Source organism: Prionailurus viverrinus, chromosome D1 (assembly GCF_022837055.1).
Source record: "Prionailurus viverrinus isolate Anna chromosome D1, UM_Priviv_1.0, whole genome shotgun sequence".
Classification (NCBI taxonomy): domain Eukaryota; kingdom Metazoa; phylum Chordata; class Mammalia; order Carnivora; family Felidae; genus Prionailurus; species Prionailurus viverrinus.
In genome coordinates this window covers 85989774-86005042 of record NC_062570.1, presented here as the reverse complement: position 1 = coordinate 86005042, position 15269 = coordinate 85989774, and the positions used below count along the sequence as shown (strand labels likewise).

Here is a 15269-nt window from a genome sequence, read left to right as displayed (position 1 = left end):
GTACATGCTTTGCACAGTATGTGTATATCTGATTTGCCAACTGTTTAGACTTTTCTCAGAGAATGAGAAAATTCATTATTTACATACTTACCACTCCATTCTACTACTCTCTGAAATACCCTGTGTTTCATTAAGTTAGGCTCGTATTTTGGAATATGAGAACCAGAGTGTACAGTAGGGTGTATTAAAATGAAGCTACAGAGATAGTCTTGAAATGAGAATTGAGATGCTTCTTTTAAGTACTAATCCAAAAGCAAAACAGGTAACATTATTTTACAAATAGAACAAAAAAGAAGAGCAAAATAATCTATTGTCCTAGAAAAACAATACTATAGGATTGGGACATTAATACTAGATGGCTAGGATGGCAAGGCATATTTGTTGTCTGATCTCAGAAGCTAAGCAGGGTCAGGCCGGGTTAGTACTTGGATGGAAAAGGCATGTTTGTTGGCTTTAGTCCCAACACCTTCCCCCACTGTGTACCTTCTGACTTGTTGGTATACAGTTGCAAAGAAGTGAAAGCTTCACAAGGAAGAGCCTAAGCATTTGGTATTTAATAAACATTGCTTAAGATGCCTGTTGAAAAAATAAAAATGGTAGTCTTAACTACATTTGGGAGATTTGATCTTAAAAACTGAATTTCACTTTGCAGAGAACTGGGTAAACTGTTTAGGAAACTAGGAACAAAGAAAGCCCATCAGACACCATTCATACCAGCAGGTGGGGCAGCTGATAAACACAGTAGCTAATAATTAGTGAGTGCTAACTGGGTGCCAGGAGCCTTATGTATTGTTTCATTTGGTTCTCTGAAATATTTCTGTAAGGTATTTATTAGTCTCAGTTATATAGAAGAGTTTTAAATAACCTGCTTAAGGTACTTAACCTAGTAAGTGGCAGAGCTACATTTTGAACTCAGGACTCTTGTGACTGTATCTTTTAACCACTGTGCTGAGACAGCCCATCAGAAATTCCTCTTCAGGCTGGATGGAGGTATTAAGTACTTGCGGAGCTTAGCTTGCAATAGCTATGGGAATGAGCAAGTCAAGTCTTAGATTAAGTTCTAAACCTATTCAGCAAGCAGATGCTCAATAAGCATCCCCCATCATTACTCCAACCTGGAGCTATAGCCTATTGGAACTTCTGTGAAATTCCTCTTTGGTGATAATTGGCTAATGAACCCAACGTGGCACATTTTTAAGTAGGGAAGAACAATAACAGTCCCCATGAATGATGCAGATAGAAGAGTAATAAGTGAGCATTTAAATGGGGAGAAAAAGAAGCAGAACTGCCCGGAAATAGTACCCACTGAAATACTCAGTGTGTTAACTGTTTCCTGCCTGGTCCTTACAAATGTTAATCCCTTTGTCAGGCATCTAGCATTTGGGAGTACCACCATCAGGACTCCAGGTAGACAAACGTGGGCAAGAAGTTGTGCCAAGGAGAATGTCCATGAAAATAGAATGTTTGTGAAACTGTTTCTGAGTTTGGCTTTCAGAGATACTCATAACTGGCAGTTGAGACTCCCATTTTTTGAAATTAAAATTAATCATGTTTTCTCTGCCTTGTGTTATCAAAAGCTCTTCTACTTGATGGCCTCCTAGAGGATTCAGTGCTTCACTTTCTGACATACATATCTTTGTGTATAGCTTTTGTTGGTGTTATAGGGAGCATAAACTCCAATAATTATTGATGATGTTTCTAATTTTGCTTTTGCATGAATCATACTAATACTGGGTTTTATGAAGTTCTTTCATTTCCCAATTTCTCCCTAATTATTTCATTTCCCAATATTCTCCCTAGTAGCTTGTATGCGCAGCATCTTACCATGGCTATGTTTTGGTTATATAAGTCATGATTAAGCAGAATATGCATTAGCCACATAATGGTATATAGTAATTTGACTTGATCCTGCTTAACTGGAAGATAGTAACATAAAAAACAATTTTTTGGCATTAATTGTTAGAGTGAAATGACATGTGAAATGAAATGTACATTCATCATATGGGCTTTTTTCCAGGGTAGGGAAATTATACATTTTTATATTTCACATTTATCATTCCAGGAGACCCAAAACAAAATCTTGAAAATATATGTGGAAAATTACATACTCTTAAGATTAAAGTGTTAACTGATGTATTACCCCATTTACTTTTGCCAAAAAGAAATAAGGCTTTATCTGACTGCTTTCATAAGATGTGTGTACCTCTCCTTTTCCTTTATAATTCAGGAAAAGGAAAAAATGATGTCAAAAAAGGATTCCTAAAACTTTGTCCCTTTCCTTGCCTTTATGATTTTTGTTTGTTTCTTTAATAACTACTGTTTTCCTTTTCATTTATAGTCATTTTAGAAAGCTTACTGAGGTTTGAGTAGTAGCAGGCCAGTGCATACCCTACCTTTGTTGCCTGTAGATTATAAAATATCCCGCCAAAAAGGGTTAATTAACAATGAATCTATTATTAGGGTTTTCTGTTTCTTGAAACTTTTGAAAGGCCAGACATACAAATATTCTTCAGTTGGAACTTTTTCTTAATTAGATATTTTTTGCTTAAATAAATGAGTTTGATTGCTATTTAGTAAATGTGTTATTTGATATTGTGGACTCTTGCGTCAGATTTCACTTGAATCCAGAAAAGTAACACCTGTGGGTTGGTTCACAAAGCCTCTTTTGTTAAATGGACACCCGCGGGCCATGAGGCAATTACATTTGTTGCTTGTACTATAAAGGAGGCACTTAACTAGACCTCAGTAAGTATAGCTAAGAACTAGAGGCTTGATTCTTTTGTCCAGCCCTGAGATTAGGTTTTATCATACATCAGGAAGTAAACCTCTGACGTAGAAAGGAAAAACAAGAATGTTTTAAGGGTTCTTTCAATGCTTTAAAAGTTAGCCCTGGGAAAATTCAGATTAGAGCCCAAGTAAAAATTTCTATGTGGTATTCATTGTAAACATGTTCATATCTTCTTACTCAGCTTCACAAATTCATTCAAGTTGGTATGGCAGATTTACAAAGGTATGAACAGGAAAAGTAATCTAACCACTTACAGTTTTGGTTATGAGAAGTAACGAACAAAGGTATGGATGGAATTAGGGATTTCCATTTTTGGTAATTTGCAAACATTTATTATAAATGAGTTTATTGGAGTCCTTACTACTTTAGTTGCAAAGTTATAATAGCTCTTTTTAAAATACATTTTAAACTACCATTTTATCTATTAATATTTTATTTTTATTTTTTTATTTTTATTTTATTATTTTATTTTTTTTTAAATGTTTTTTTTTTCAACTTTTATTTATTTTTGGGACAGAGAGAGACAGAGCATGAACGGGGGAAGGGCAGAGAGAGAGGGAGACACAGAATCGGAAACAGGCTCCAGGCTCTGAGCCATCAATCAGCCCAGAGCCCGATGCGGGGCTCGAACTCACGGACCGCGAGATCGTGACCTGGCTGAAGTCGGACGCTTAACCGACTGCGCCACCCAGGCGCCCCTAATATTTTATTATAATATTGCTATAGGATTTTTTTCTCTTAACTGGTTTGAATATCCAATTTAGTGATAAACAGGAGGTTATCCCACAGATAATAACTGTGTTTTGGGTTAGAAAATTTTTGTTCTGTTTCTTGCCTCAGTCTATACCAGAAAGGTCAAGTTTTAAGTTTTGGACCCATACCGAAAATGTGTTGTACTTTATGTTTATTTAAATAAATGAGTTCTTAGCTAGGCTAATATTTTAGTTATCCAGAGATCTGGTAACAGTAGTGCGAATTGCAATCATTTATTTGTACTATAGAAAGAAACAGAACCTTCTATATAGATTGGAAGTTCAGTCCCTCTCTACACTATCAAAGGCAAAAAAAATAATAAATAATTGAACAAAGCTCATCCTAACCTGCATCGTGATTGACAGTGTTCTCTTTTCAAAAAGTACAAGTATCACTGAAGGGACGAGGCATATTAAGATACATATATGTGCGTGTGTATATATGTATATATGTATATACACACAGACGGCCCCTGATTTATTATGGTTTGACTTAAGTTTTATTTTTACTTTATTGCGCTGCAAAAGCGATACATATTCAGTAGAAACTGAACTTCAAATTTTGAATTTCGATATTTTCCTGGGCTGATGTGCAGTAGGATACTGTCATGGTGTGGGGAAGCAGCAGGTGACCCACAGCTTCCAGTCAGCCTCACAAATCAAGAGGGTAAAGTGACCATTTGCAACCAACCATCCTGTACCATACAGCCATTCTGTTTTTCACTTTCAGTGCAGCATTCAATAAATTACTTGAGATATGTCACCCTTGGTTATAAAATAGGCTTGTGTTAGGTGATTTTTGCTCAAGTGTAGGCTAATACGTGTTGTGTGTTTAAACTAGGGTAGGCTAAGCTATGGCATCCGGTAGGTTAGGTGTATTAAATGCCTTTTTGACTTAGAATACAGGTGATCCTTGAACAGACAACATGGGTTTGAACTGCATGGGTCCATGTACACGTAGATTTTCTTATACTATGGTACTGTAAATGTATTTCTCATACTTATGTTTTCTGAACATTTTCTTTTCTCTACCTTATTTTATTGTAAGAACACAATGTATAATACATATATAAAATACATGTTAATCGACTGTTTATGTCATCAAGGCTTCCCGACAACAACAAAACTATTAGTAGTTAAGTTTTGGGGGAGGTCAAAGGGAATACATGAATTTTCGACTAGTGGGAGGGGGGTCGGCACCCCAGTCCCTATTGTTCAAGAGTCAACTGTATTTTCAACTTATGATGGGTTTTTTTGGACATAACTTCATGGTAAGTTGAGGAAGATTTATATACATTTTTTAATTAAGCACTATATACTGGGGTTCTTTAAACATTTATACATATTGCCCTGCAACTTTTTTCACTGTCTTCATGTAAATCTATTTGTTTTTTTTTTTTAACCAGCTGTCTATTATATAAATAAGTCATATTTTACTTAACCACTACCTACTGAGGAACATTTCTACTTTTGCCAATTTTGAGATACAAGCAATACCATGTTGAGCTTCCTTATTTGTACATGCTGAGTTTGGCAAATCTTTTCTAGAGATTTTGAAGGGAAAGGGTAAAACAGAAACATACAAGGGATGCAACTGAAAGGGATGCAAGGTGGAGAGAGATGCCACTTTACTTACATGAGAACTTTTAGTTCTTACCAAAAGTATTCTCTTCATATTACTATGAAGTATGCTAAGAAAAATTATACAGACTTTTAAAATTAGATAATTTGAACGTTTGTTTCTGGCAATGATGAAGTGATCCTGAATTTGCTGTCCTGTCATAAATAACTAGAAAATCGGACAAAATATGTGGAACACCTGTTCTTAGAGAATGCAGAAGCAGGAAGTACAGGACAGATTCCTAAGAGAGGAGAAACAAAGCAAACCCTTTACTTGTCCCTACATTCTCCTGTAAGGCAGGAGGTACCTTTCAGAAGGTACTGAAGTAAAATTTGAGCCAAAGGTAGTGGTTTTGCTGAGCTGAAGAGACAGAGACTGGAATAGAGGGAAGTTTAAGTAGTTGGGACTTATGGATGAAACTGTCTGGGAAAGCAGAGCTACCGAATGATCAACATAAATCTCCATAGATGTTCTCTTGGCTTTTGCTGAATACTAAATTGTACCCATTTATGGTGAAACCTAGAAACTGAGCAAAGAAGGAGTGGGGAGCCAAGCAATTCCCAGAGCTCACACAGGGCTGAGAGCAACTGGAGTTCTGACCAGCCAGAACAGATAGATGTCACTGAATACTCAGCATATTCAATAGAGATCCCAGAATATCCTGCCTTAGTAGTAGGCCTAACGTAGCCCTTAGAGTACACTGTGAGATAGACTCAACCTAACAAACTTAAAAACGAGGCTTGAGGGGCGCCTGGGTGGCTCAGTCAGTTAAGCGTCCGACTTCGGCTCAGGTCGGGATCTCGCGGTTCGTGAGTTCGAGCCCTGCGTCAGGCTCTGTGCTGACAGCTCAGAGCCTGGAGCCTATTTCAGATTCTGTGTCTCCCTCTCTCTGACCCTCCCCCATTCATGCTCTGTCTCTGTCTCAAAAATAAATAAACATTAAAAAAATTTTAAAAACCGAGGCTTGAAAGTAATAAGCTGATCCACAGCTAACTTAACTGCCTCCCCTAAAACAAGCAGACCTCCCTCAACATTCAGCACACTCTAAAGAAACACAACAAAATCCACTCAACAAATGAATGTCCAGCTTAATCACAAATTACTGGATATGTGAAGAAGTATGAAAGTATAACCAGTAACCAGAAGAAAAATCAATTAAATCCAGAAAAGGCAGAAGTAATGGAATTAATAGACATGTGCTTTAAAACACTAATTCTAAATATTTTCAAGGATCTCAAGGATGAACATAATGAGGAAAGAAACTGTAAATATAAAAAAGAACCAAATGAAATTTCTAGAGCTTAGAAAACATTGTATAGTGTTTGTAATAGATTAGACTGCAAAGGAGAAAAGATCCTAGTCTATGAGAAAATATTTGCAATACCTGTCAAAGGACTTATATTCAAGGTAAAAAAGGGATTCTTAAAATGAGTAAGAAAACCCATTTTTAAAACAGTAAAATATTTTAATAGATATTTCACAAAAGATATGCTAATAAGCACAAGAAAAAATGCCCATCAGAGAAACGCAAATGAAAACCACAATGTGATACCAATAACCTACGAGAATGGAAAAAGATTTTTTATAAGTTTATTTTTGAGAGTGAGGGAGTGCACACACACACACATGCATCAGTTGGGGAGGGGCAGAGGGAGAGAATCCCAACCCAACTCCATGCTGACAGCACAGAACCTGATGTGGGGCTCAAGCCCACGAAACATGAGATGATGACCTGAGCTGAAATAAACAGTTGGATGCTTAATCAACTGAGCACCCCAAGGTGCCCCTAGTATGGCAAAAAAAAAAAAATTTAAAGGAATATACCAAGGTGTGGAGCAACCAGAATATTCATACATTGCTGTAGGAGTGTAGAATGATTTAATTACTTTGGAAAAGTTTAAGGTTAAGCATACACTTATGGCCCATAAATTCTACCCCTTGGTATTTACTGAAAAGAAATGGATTTATTTACACAATGTTTATAGTGCTTTATTTGTAACAGGCCCAAACTTCAAAGAAAAATGTCCATCAGTAGATTTATGAGCAAACATTGTGACTTACAATAGAATTCTACTTAGAGGTAAAAAGGAATGAATGACTGATACATACAAGATAGATTAATCATAAAAAATTGCTGAACAAAAGCCAGATACAAAATAGTATGTACGTACAATCTTGTTTATATGAAATTTAGGACCAGGTAAAACTAGTTTCTAGTCATGGATCTCATCAGTTGCCTGGTACTGGGATGGGAACTTTTACATCTTGATTATGATTAAGTTATGTAGGTGTGCACACCTTCCAAAACTAGTGTCAAACTTGAAGTGAGTGCCCTTTATGTAAGTATACTTCTATAAAATTGATTTTTAAAGTGTACATCGCACTCTATACCAAAAATAAGTGGAGTAATTTCGACATCATGAATTTTTTTACTGGAGACTAAGTAATTGACAGGTCAGCAAAGGTGACTGCTTTGATTTTAAGAGATCCACACTTAGAGGTTTTCCTGTTTATAGAGAAGCTCGTATTAAAGAGCTCATAAGTGATGAGGTTGTTTCCTTGATTTGTGTACTTTATATCAAGCATTGACATCTGTGAGATGTAGAGGATATTCCTTTACTGTAAGTGGACGCATGGGGATTAGAATGTATAGGCTTCAGATAAATGGGATTAGCATGTCCCATATTTGAACCTACTTCTATTAACTATGAATAACAGTACTACACAGGTTGTTTTAAGGATCTAATGAGTTTTTGTTTGTTTTTTTTTTTTTTAATTAAATAAACCAGAAAGCCATGTATTACATACTGGCTTGCTTTACTCTCCCCTCCCTTTTGTTCCACTCCTTGCGATCAAGGACTAGGTAAAGATAGCCTGGGTCACAGTCTTCCATGGGCTTCTGGTAATATGTTCTGGGTTCTCTTAGCATATTCCTTTCTGTATTTGTTAAGTTATACCAGAGATAACACTTCATCACTGTATTTAGCTAACTTGAAAGAAGCTTAGGTCATACAAAAGTGATTGTGCTTTACAAGAATTTCTACTCACTAATATTACCACCAAATATCGGAATTCCAGTTTTGGCTTAGTTGTTGCAAAAAATAAAGATCATGGCATAAATACTGTCTATTTGCTTGTTTGATCATAAGATAGTAGACTTAACAAAAAACCCAAGCAGGTTAGTAACATGTTGTAATCCAGGGCCCCAAGCAAGGCAGGCTTTTTAATCAGTGCTCTAAACAATCAAGAGTATTTGATATGGGCAGGCAAGGTTGGGGAAAACTTCATGGATAAATGGAATATATATTGTATCCTGGTTTATTATGTTTTTTAGAACTCAGAAACAAACACATATTAAAAACTATGGAAATTTAAACATAAATGTCTATATTATAGCTTCTCCCAGAGTGGTACTTTAAGACTATGTTAATGACACATGGCTTTTCCAAATATACTATTTTGTTCCTTTTTCATTTATGACCTGAGTTGGATTCATTTCTCTACTCGAGCAGTATTAAGCTTCACTGCCATAAATCCACTTATTTTATAGGTAGGAACTAGTCTTGCTTTTGACTCTAGAACCTATAACTAGTTCCACTAATAAAAATGAGTGATCTTATAGTATCTGATATTCTTTCAAGAAACTTGTTCTTTCTCTACAAGTAGATTTAACATTGAAATCTGTCTACATGAAAATAATTAACTTGATTTGTTTTGGGCAAATATTTCTGCATAAGACATTCCAAAATTATATGATTCCTGATGTAAAGTGAAATTCAGATTTTATATACTTGTACACATTCATTTTTCCAAAAGGTAACATGGGTGTTTGGGGGAAAGAAATGAAAAATAGGTAGATCACACAGGATTTTTAGGAAAGTGAACACACTCTGTGATATTATAATGATGAATATATGTTCTACATTGGCCAAACCCGTAGAATGTACAACACCAAGAGTAAACCCTAAGTTGTCTGGACATTGAGTGATTATGATGTTGATGTGGGTTCAGCAAGTGTAACAAATCTACTACTGTGATCAGGGATGTCAATGGGGGAGGTTATGTATGTGTGGGGGCAGGGGATAGGTTGTAAATCTCTGTACCTTCCTCTCAGTTGTGCTGTGAACCTGTAACTGCCCTAAAAAAAATCTTTAAAAACAGTAATTTGTAACATTTTTTAATGTTGCAGTCATTTCTTATTAAATCCAATAGGAGTATTTTTCTTCATATAAGGTCCCTAAGTAATAGCCAGTCAAAAGAAAAGTGAAAAGAAATTTCTTCTCAGTAGGTCATTTTGGTCTGGTCAATAATTCAACTTTTCTGAGTAACAAACTGTAAAATAATTTGTACAATGCAACTTTAAAGATAATTGCTGCCGAGTAATTTTTAAATATGGTATATTTCATATCACAGAGGGCATTTTTTTTTTTTAAGTAAGGTGTTCTAAATATTCTTATGGTTGACAGAGTAAAAATTTAAACTTAACGTTATTTACCAGTTAATACCCAGGACATATAGGAGATAGGGTCTTTCATTTGGTAGAAGGTCACCATCATTAATTTACAACTGATGATTTTATAATAGGTCCTTCTAGTTCTTGATGGTCATTATTGAAGTATAATGCATTGAAGATATGGCCTGTACAAAAGCAGAACAGGGATCTTAATTAGAATTCTGACAAGCCCACTCCAATAAAATGATGAGATTATTTGTAATTGATGTCACAATCAATTACCATTTAGTTCATCATGAGCATTCTAATAGGTCTGGCCTTGGTATTGGCCCCAGGATGTTGCTGAGTGAGTGGCTGCCCTGCTTATGCTGTTATAGAGACAGGAGGGCACATTTTCAGTCAGCATCCTAATGACCTCTTTTGAAGTCTATTAAATTAATGACCCTGTCACACTGTTTTGATCTCTTATAACCTCAGTTTGGGGTTTGTGTAACAAATTAATGTTTGGGAACCGTGTGGCAAAAAAGATCTTTTAAAATGTTGAAACCTTCACATTACTTACTAATATTCAGTAGAAGATATTGTGCAAGAGATAAAAGCAAAAATACAAATCACAGGGTTTGTGTGTATTTTATAAATGAGAACTTTAAAACATTTCTCCATACTACCAAAAAGATGCGCTTCTTATAGTACCCAAATTTATTTTTCTTTTTGAAAAGGGGCTGCTTTCTTCTCTAATTCTAGGTGCCAACAGGTCATGTGTGGTTAGAAGGTGATAATCTACAGAATTCTACAGATTCCAGGTATTATGGACCTATTCCATATGGACTAATAAGAGGACGTATCTTTTTCAAGGTATTATTTTCTGCTTAAAATTTAGGCTTTCTTCTCTGAGCTGGAAAAAAAAAATTCTTTCAAAATGAACTTTGAAATATTCAGCTATCAATGGACTTAACTGTAGCAGTGACTACATTTAGGAACCTGCTGGCCTTCAGAGCTATAAACATTACCCTTTCCCCCACTGAGATAGGTAATTAAGAGTAATTTTTTGTTTGAATAATAAAAATTCAAACTACTTTAGTTATAAGCCTTTCATTTAAATCTCCAAAATGTAATTCTTTCTCATATAACTTTTACAACTATATGTTTACCTTGGGCATAAATTAATATACATTTACAGAAGAACAGTGTCGAGTCAAACAAACTACCTGTTAAGCAGGGATATCCCAGTTAAGTACACCGAGTAATGGTCTTACCATGGTTATAAATGTATGACTCAGGACAAGATTATTATTTTCACTGGCAGTGAGAAGAAGAACACATGAATACTTGGGGAGGTTGGATAATTTGCAGGATTCTTTGCACTTACGCAGATGTTATATTCAAGTACTTAGGTTCAGGGTTCACTTTATTTGAGGGTAGTAAAACAAAACACAGACACACATATTCATACATCTATATTCACACACTATACACAGGTAACTGATATAACACAGCAATGTTCCAAACTTTAGAGTTTAAATACATGTACACATACAAGTTTACTTTCTAAAGTCTTATTTTGATATAATTTGTTCTTGACTAAAGAATAAGGAGAACGTATTTCATATATGGCACAGAGAAAACAGATGGATAAAAACAGGGAGTATGATGATGATGTAACATCATTTCATTAATTGTCTTCAATCACATTTTGATTTTACAGATTTGGCCTCTGAGTGATTTTGGATTTCTGCGTGACAGCCCTAATGGCCACAGATTTTCTGACGATTAGCAAGCATTTATTCTTTTGATTTCATTATTCTCTCCTATTCAAGTGAATTTATCATTGCCACTGAAACCATGTACTTACTAATAAACTATTTGCTATTTAGTTTTAGTCATTTTTAATTGTTAAATGTAAAGAATAAGCAACACACACTGCAAGCTATATTAGTTCAAAATATATGGATAAAAATGTAATCCAAAGTAAGTCCTCTAAATTTTATGATAAATATAAAAATATTTTTAGGAGAAAAACCTGGGTGACAACCTCACTTTTGAACTTTTGGTTTTATAGCTATGATGAAAGTAATCTCTTGAATATGCCTTATACTTTAGCTACATTTACAAGTCAGAGTAGTAACTAGTCTTGTAAGTCCAAACTAATAATAAATACCAGGAGTTCAACCTAATAAAAAACTGCTAAGTCACATGCTTGGTTCACTCATTTGAAATTAGGTAATGAAGTTTCAGTGATCCCATAAAGGATTTCTCAGATTTTTAAAAAATGAGTTCTGACTTATACTGTACATAGATTATCAAATGCAAAGGAAAATAAAATCTTTAGAGTGTATTATAATCAATAATAACATTATAAAAGTCCATTTGGTCATACCAGCAATGTAGTGGTTCTCTATTCATAAATAGAGACATTAATACTCTTAGACTTTGAAATAAAAAGGAAAGTAATGCATCTGTTTCAAATTAATATTTTTTAAAAAACTGCCACTTCCTAAGTTACATTTAAAGTTGAAGATGGCAGTGTTCAAGCCTTACTCCCTTTAATGTAGCCACACGAAGACTCAGGGAAGATAGTGCCAGGACCGGAGTCAAGTCTTTTGACTCCAAAGCTGTCTTTTCCACAGTTGCCACTTTACCTTCCTGAAGGTAACTTCATGAATATCCATATCCAGTCCTAGTTATGAGACAACTAGGTTCACATGCTATTCACAAAGATTCTAATTTAATTCTAATGACCTGAGAATGAGATACTTGTACAACAGGCTGATAACTTTAGCACAAATAAATGTCATGTTACTTCAGAAACTTAGTAACTATAAAGGAACATGATGATACTGTGACGCTTAACAAGAGGAGACATGCTTATTTGAAGAAAAGGAAAATTCTTATTTTGTACCAAGGAGAAAATGGACCAAATAACAAAGTTCTCAGATGGGAATTCACAAAATATAATTTATAATTCAAGTCTTTTTTTTTGTGATCTACAAATATAAATACATATAAATAACTGAGTTCATTTTCTATTAACCTAGGGTGGCCCTCGCTTGAGTCTTCTATTTTCTCTGCAAATAAAAGAGCTGACAAAAAAAGAATCCTGCTTCTTTTTATCAGCTTTATACATTTACTTGAATGGGCGCTCTATGAATACAGAGTTAAAGGATCCCATTTAGTGAACAATTTCAGCCATAATGAAGGAGTTCTATTATTAGTGAACATGTATCACAAGAAATCAGGGTAACTTCTTCTGCTTCATCCTTGGAAACACTGTATTTTCCACCACATCGGCAACTCAGAGAAAAAGTGTGATCATCTGTAAAGGAAACAACATGATGCATCAAAGGTTTACAAGTAACTATTTCAACACCTTTTTAAAAATGCAGCTTATGTCACAGAAATTGCAAACCAAAAAAGATTTTCAGTAAGTATAAAATGTATCTAAATGAGAACTTGAAAAGATTTCTTATATAAGGACAATGTTTCTAAAAATTACCTACCAAAGAATCTTTTTGTTTTGTTTTATTTTTATTTACTTTGAGAGAGAGGGGGAGAGAGAATCCCAAGCAGGTTCTGTGCTGTCAGCGCAGAGCTCAACTCAGGGCTTGATCTCATGAACTGCTGGATCATGACCTGAGCCAAAATCAAGAGTTGGACACTCAACTGAGTGAGCCAGCCAGGCACCCCAAAGATCTTGAGGGGACAGCAGATGCTCAGGGGTGACCCATGACACTTATTTGAAGTCGTCTGTTTTCTGTTTTAAAATATAAATTTTACATTCCTCTCAATTTATTTGTCCAAATTATTACTGTGAAGGAAAGAGAAAAATAGCTCTACATGTTTTACTGTTAAGCCACATGCTTTTTTGCCTGGAGTATATGCTTTTAGAGAAAACTCTGCTAACTTAACTGTTAATCAAGTTTAACATTTTAAATACTCTCTGTTCTAGTATCACACTAATTCTGTGAAGTGAGATGCCCAACAGAGAGCATACAGCACAAGGTTTAGTCTACCAATGGTAGAAATTTCACTAAATCTGTCCTCTGGACAAGTTGAAATGCTTATGTCCTTTGACTGAAAGAATCTCTGATCCACTGGTCATTCCATTTCAATGTCACTGAGAAGTGACTGTCAAAGAAAAATAATGATTGATCACCTTATCCTGCTACTGCCAAAATTTTTTATTACAAATATATCAAATATCTTCATTCAGTTCTCAAACATTTTTAACACTCAGATCTTATCATATATGCCACTAAAAAAAAAAAAAATTCGACCGCCTTCTATTTGTTCTCTAATCAAGTTTGGCCTTGGAAAAATTAACAAGCCAACTTTTGGGGTGCCTGGCTGGCTCAGTCGGTACAGCATGTGACTCCTGATCTCAGGGTCGTGAGTTCAAGCCCCATTCTGGGCATGGAGCCTACTTAATAAACAAATAAGCCAATTTTACGTGTTTCTTTTACCAGTAAGGAAAACATGAATTCATTCACACAATCCTTATTTCTCATCACAATGCCTTTTTTCTCCATAGACAAAATTATTTGATCTTGTATTTTAAAATGCTAACATCCTTTCTGTCTGAGCCAACATATATACTGTAGTAGAGCATGCTTTCAAAGTGAATTGTTTCATTATTAAATTGTCTAAAATTGTACATATTATAACCAAGGGCTTTCTTAAGCTAAATCTCCCTCTTGTTTTTTTACCACCTCAGTGAACACTGAGAAACAATCTGAGGTGACAGGTGCTCAGTAAATGATGCAGAGGCCACCATGGGCTACTGTGGAGTTTTGTCATAGAGGATTCCAAATGTTAATGCTCACTAAAAATTCACATCTTGTTACGTTTCTTCTTGTATTATTCTCTCACTTAACAAAGTGATATCGTCACAGAAACCATTTTAAATACATTGAAGGCAAAATGACCAAGTTGTGAAACAGACTAACTCTAAGGGGAAAAGGTTAACTTCACTCCCTCAACAGTTCTTTGGGGATGCCTTTTAAACATAGTAAAATGCACTGTTTCATACTGTCCTTGGGTCAAGAAGATGGTAATGTGGCTATGTCTACCATGTAGGGCTTCATCCACTTTTCTCCTGCTCGGGATCTTCACTTTCCAAGGCTATTCTGAAAATGGCTATGAAGGAATCTTCGATTTCTTATTTGCCCAGTTGATCACACTTGGTATTGAACTGCATCTGTCAAGAATGCTCTTTTCAATTGCAAAGAACAATTCGAAATTGCAAATTCAATTGCAGAACTTAGATTACTGGTTTTTAATATTCTTGCAAAAATAACAGCTTCATGCAGCTGTTGGCTGCTCAGTATGTTCTCTTAAGGATTATCTCTCAACAATAAGGATTATTTCCATCTTTATATATTAAAAAAAAACAAACATTAATTGAAATAAGTGTCGAAGTATGTCTGATACTTTTAAGATTCACTGTAGCTTCTTATAACTGATTCATTGGCTGCGGTTAGTGCATCTTCTGCACTGTACAGTTTATTTAAGGGAATCCCAAGGACAGTGACACATTTATAACTTGACGATTTCATATTGTACATTTCCCTTTAATATCTTGTTTTTTTACATTTGTATCAGAAAACTCATTGTATTTGTTGACTTAACAGATGCTTGAACAACCAATCCATATTCATT

The 15269-nt window shown here is 35.0% G+C and overlaps 2 protein-coding genes and 1 non-coding gene across 16 annotated transcripts in view; 2 read left to right on the top strand and 1 right to left on the bottom strand.

Annotated features, from left to right (window-relative positions):
- IMMP1L (inner mitochondrial membrane peptidase subunit 1) overlaps window positions 1-11487 on the top strand; it is an 82144-nt gene extending 70657 nt beyond the window's left edge. For all 13 annotated transcript variants that reach the window (XM_047877414.1, XM_047877416.1, XM_047877421.1 and 10 more), the window contains 2 exons: window positions 10359-10469; window positions 11320-11487. In XM_047877414.1, the coding sequence (XP_047733370.1) occupies window positions 10359-10469; window positions 11320-11388 (180 nt within the window). In that variant the 3' untranslated portion in view covers window positions 11389-11487. The remainder of the gene's footprint in view (window positions 1-10358; window positions 10470-11319) is intronic.
- Window positions 11005-15269, bottom strand: part of DNAJC24 (DnaJ heat shock protein family (Hsp40) member C24) — a 54501-nt gene continuing 50236 nt past the window's right edge. For both annotated transcript variants that reach the window (XM_047877427.1, XM_047877428.1), the window contains one exon: window positions 11005-12927. In XM_047877427.1, coding sequence (XP_047733383.1) covers window positions 12797-12927 — 131 coding nt within the window. In that variant the 3' untranslated portion in view covers window positions 11005-12796. The remainder of the gene's footprint in view (window positions 12928-15269) is intronic.
- Window positions 13953-14025, top strand: TRNAR-CCU (transfer RNA arginine (anticodon CCU)). Its single transcript has one exon. It is a non-coding gene; the product is annotated as a tRNA-Arg (tRNA).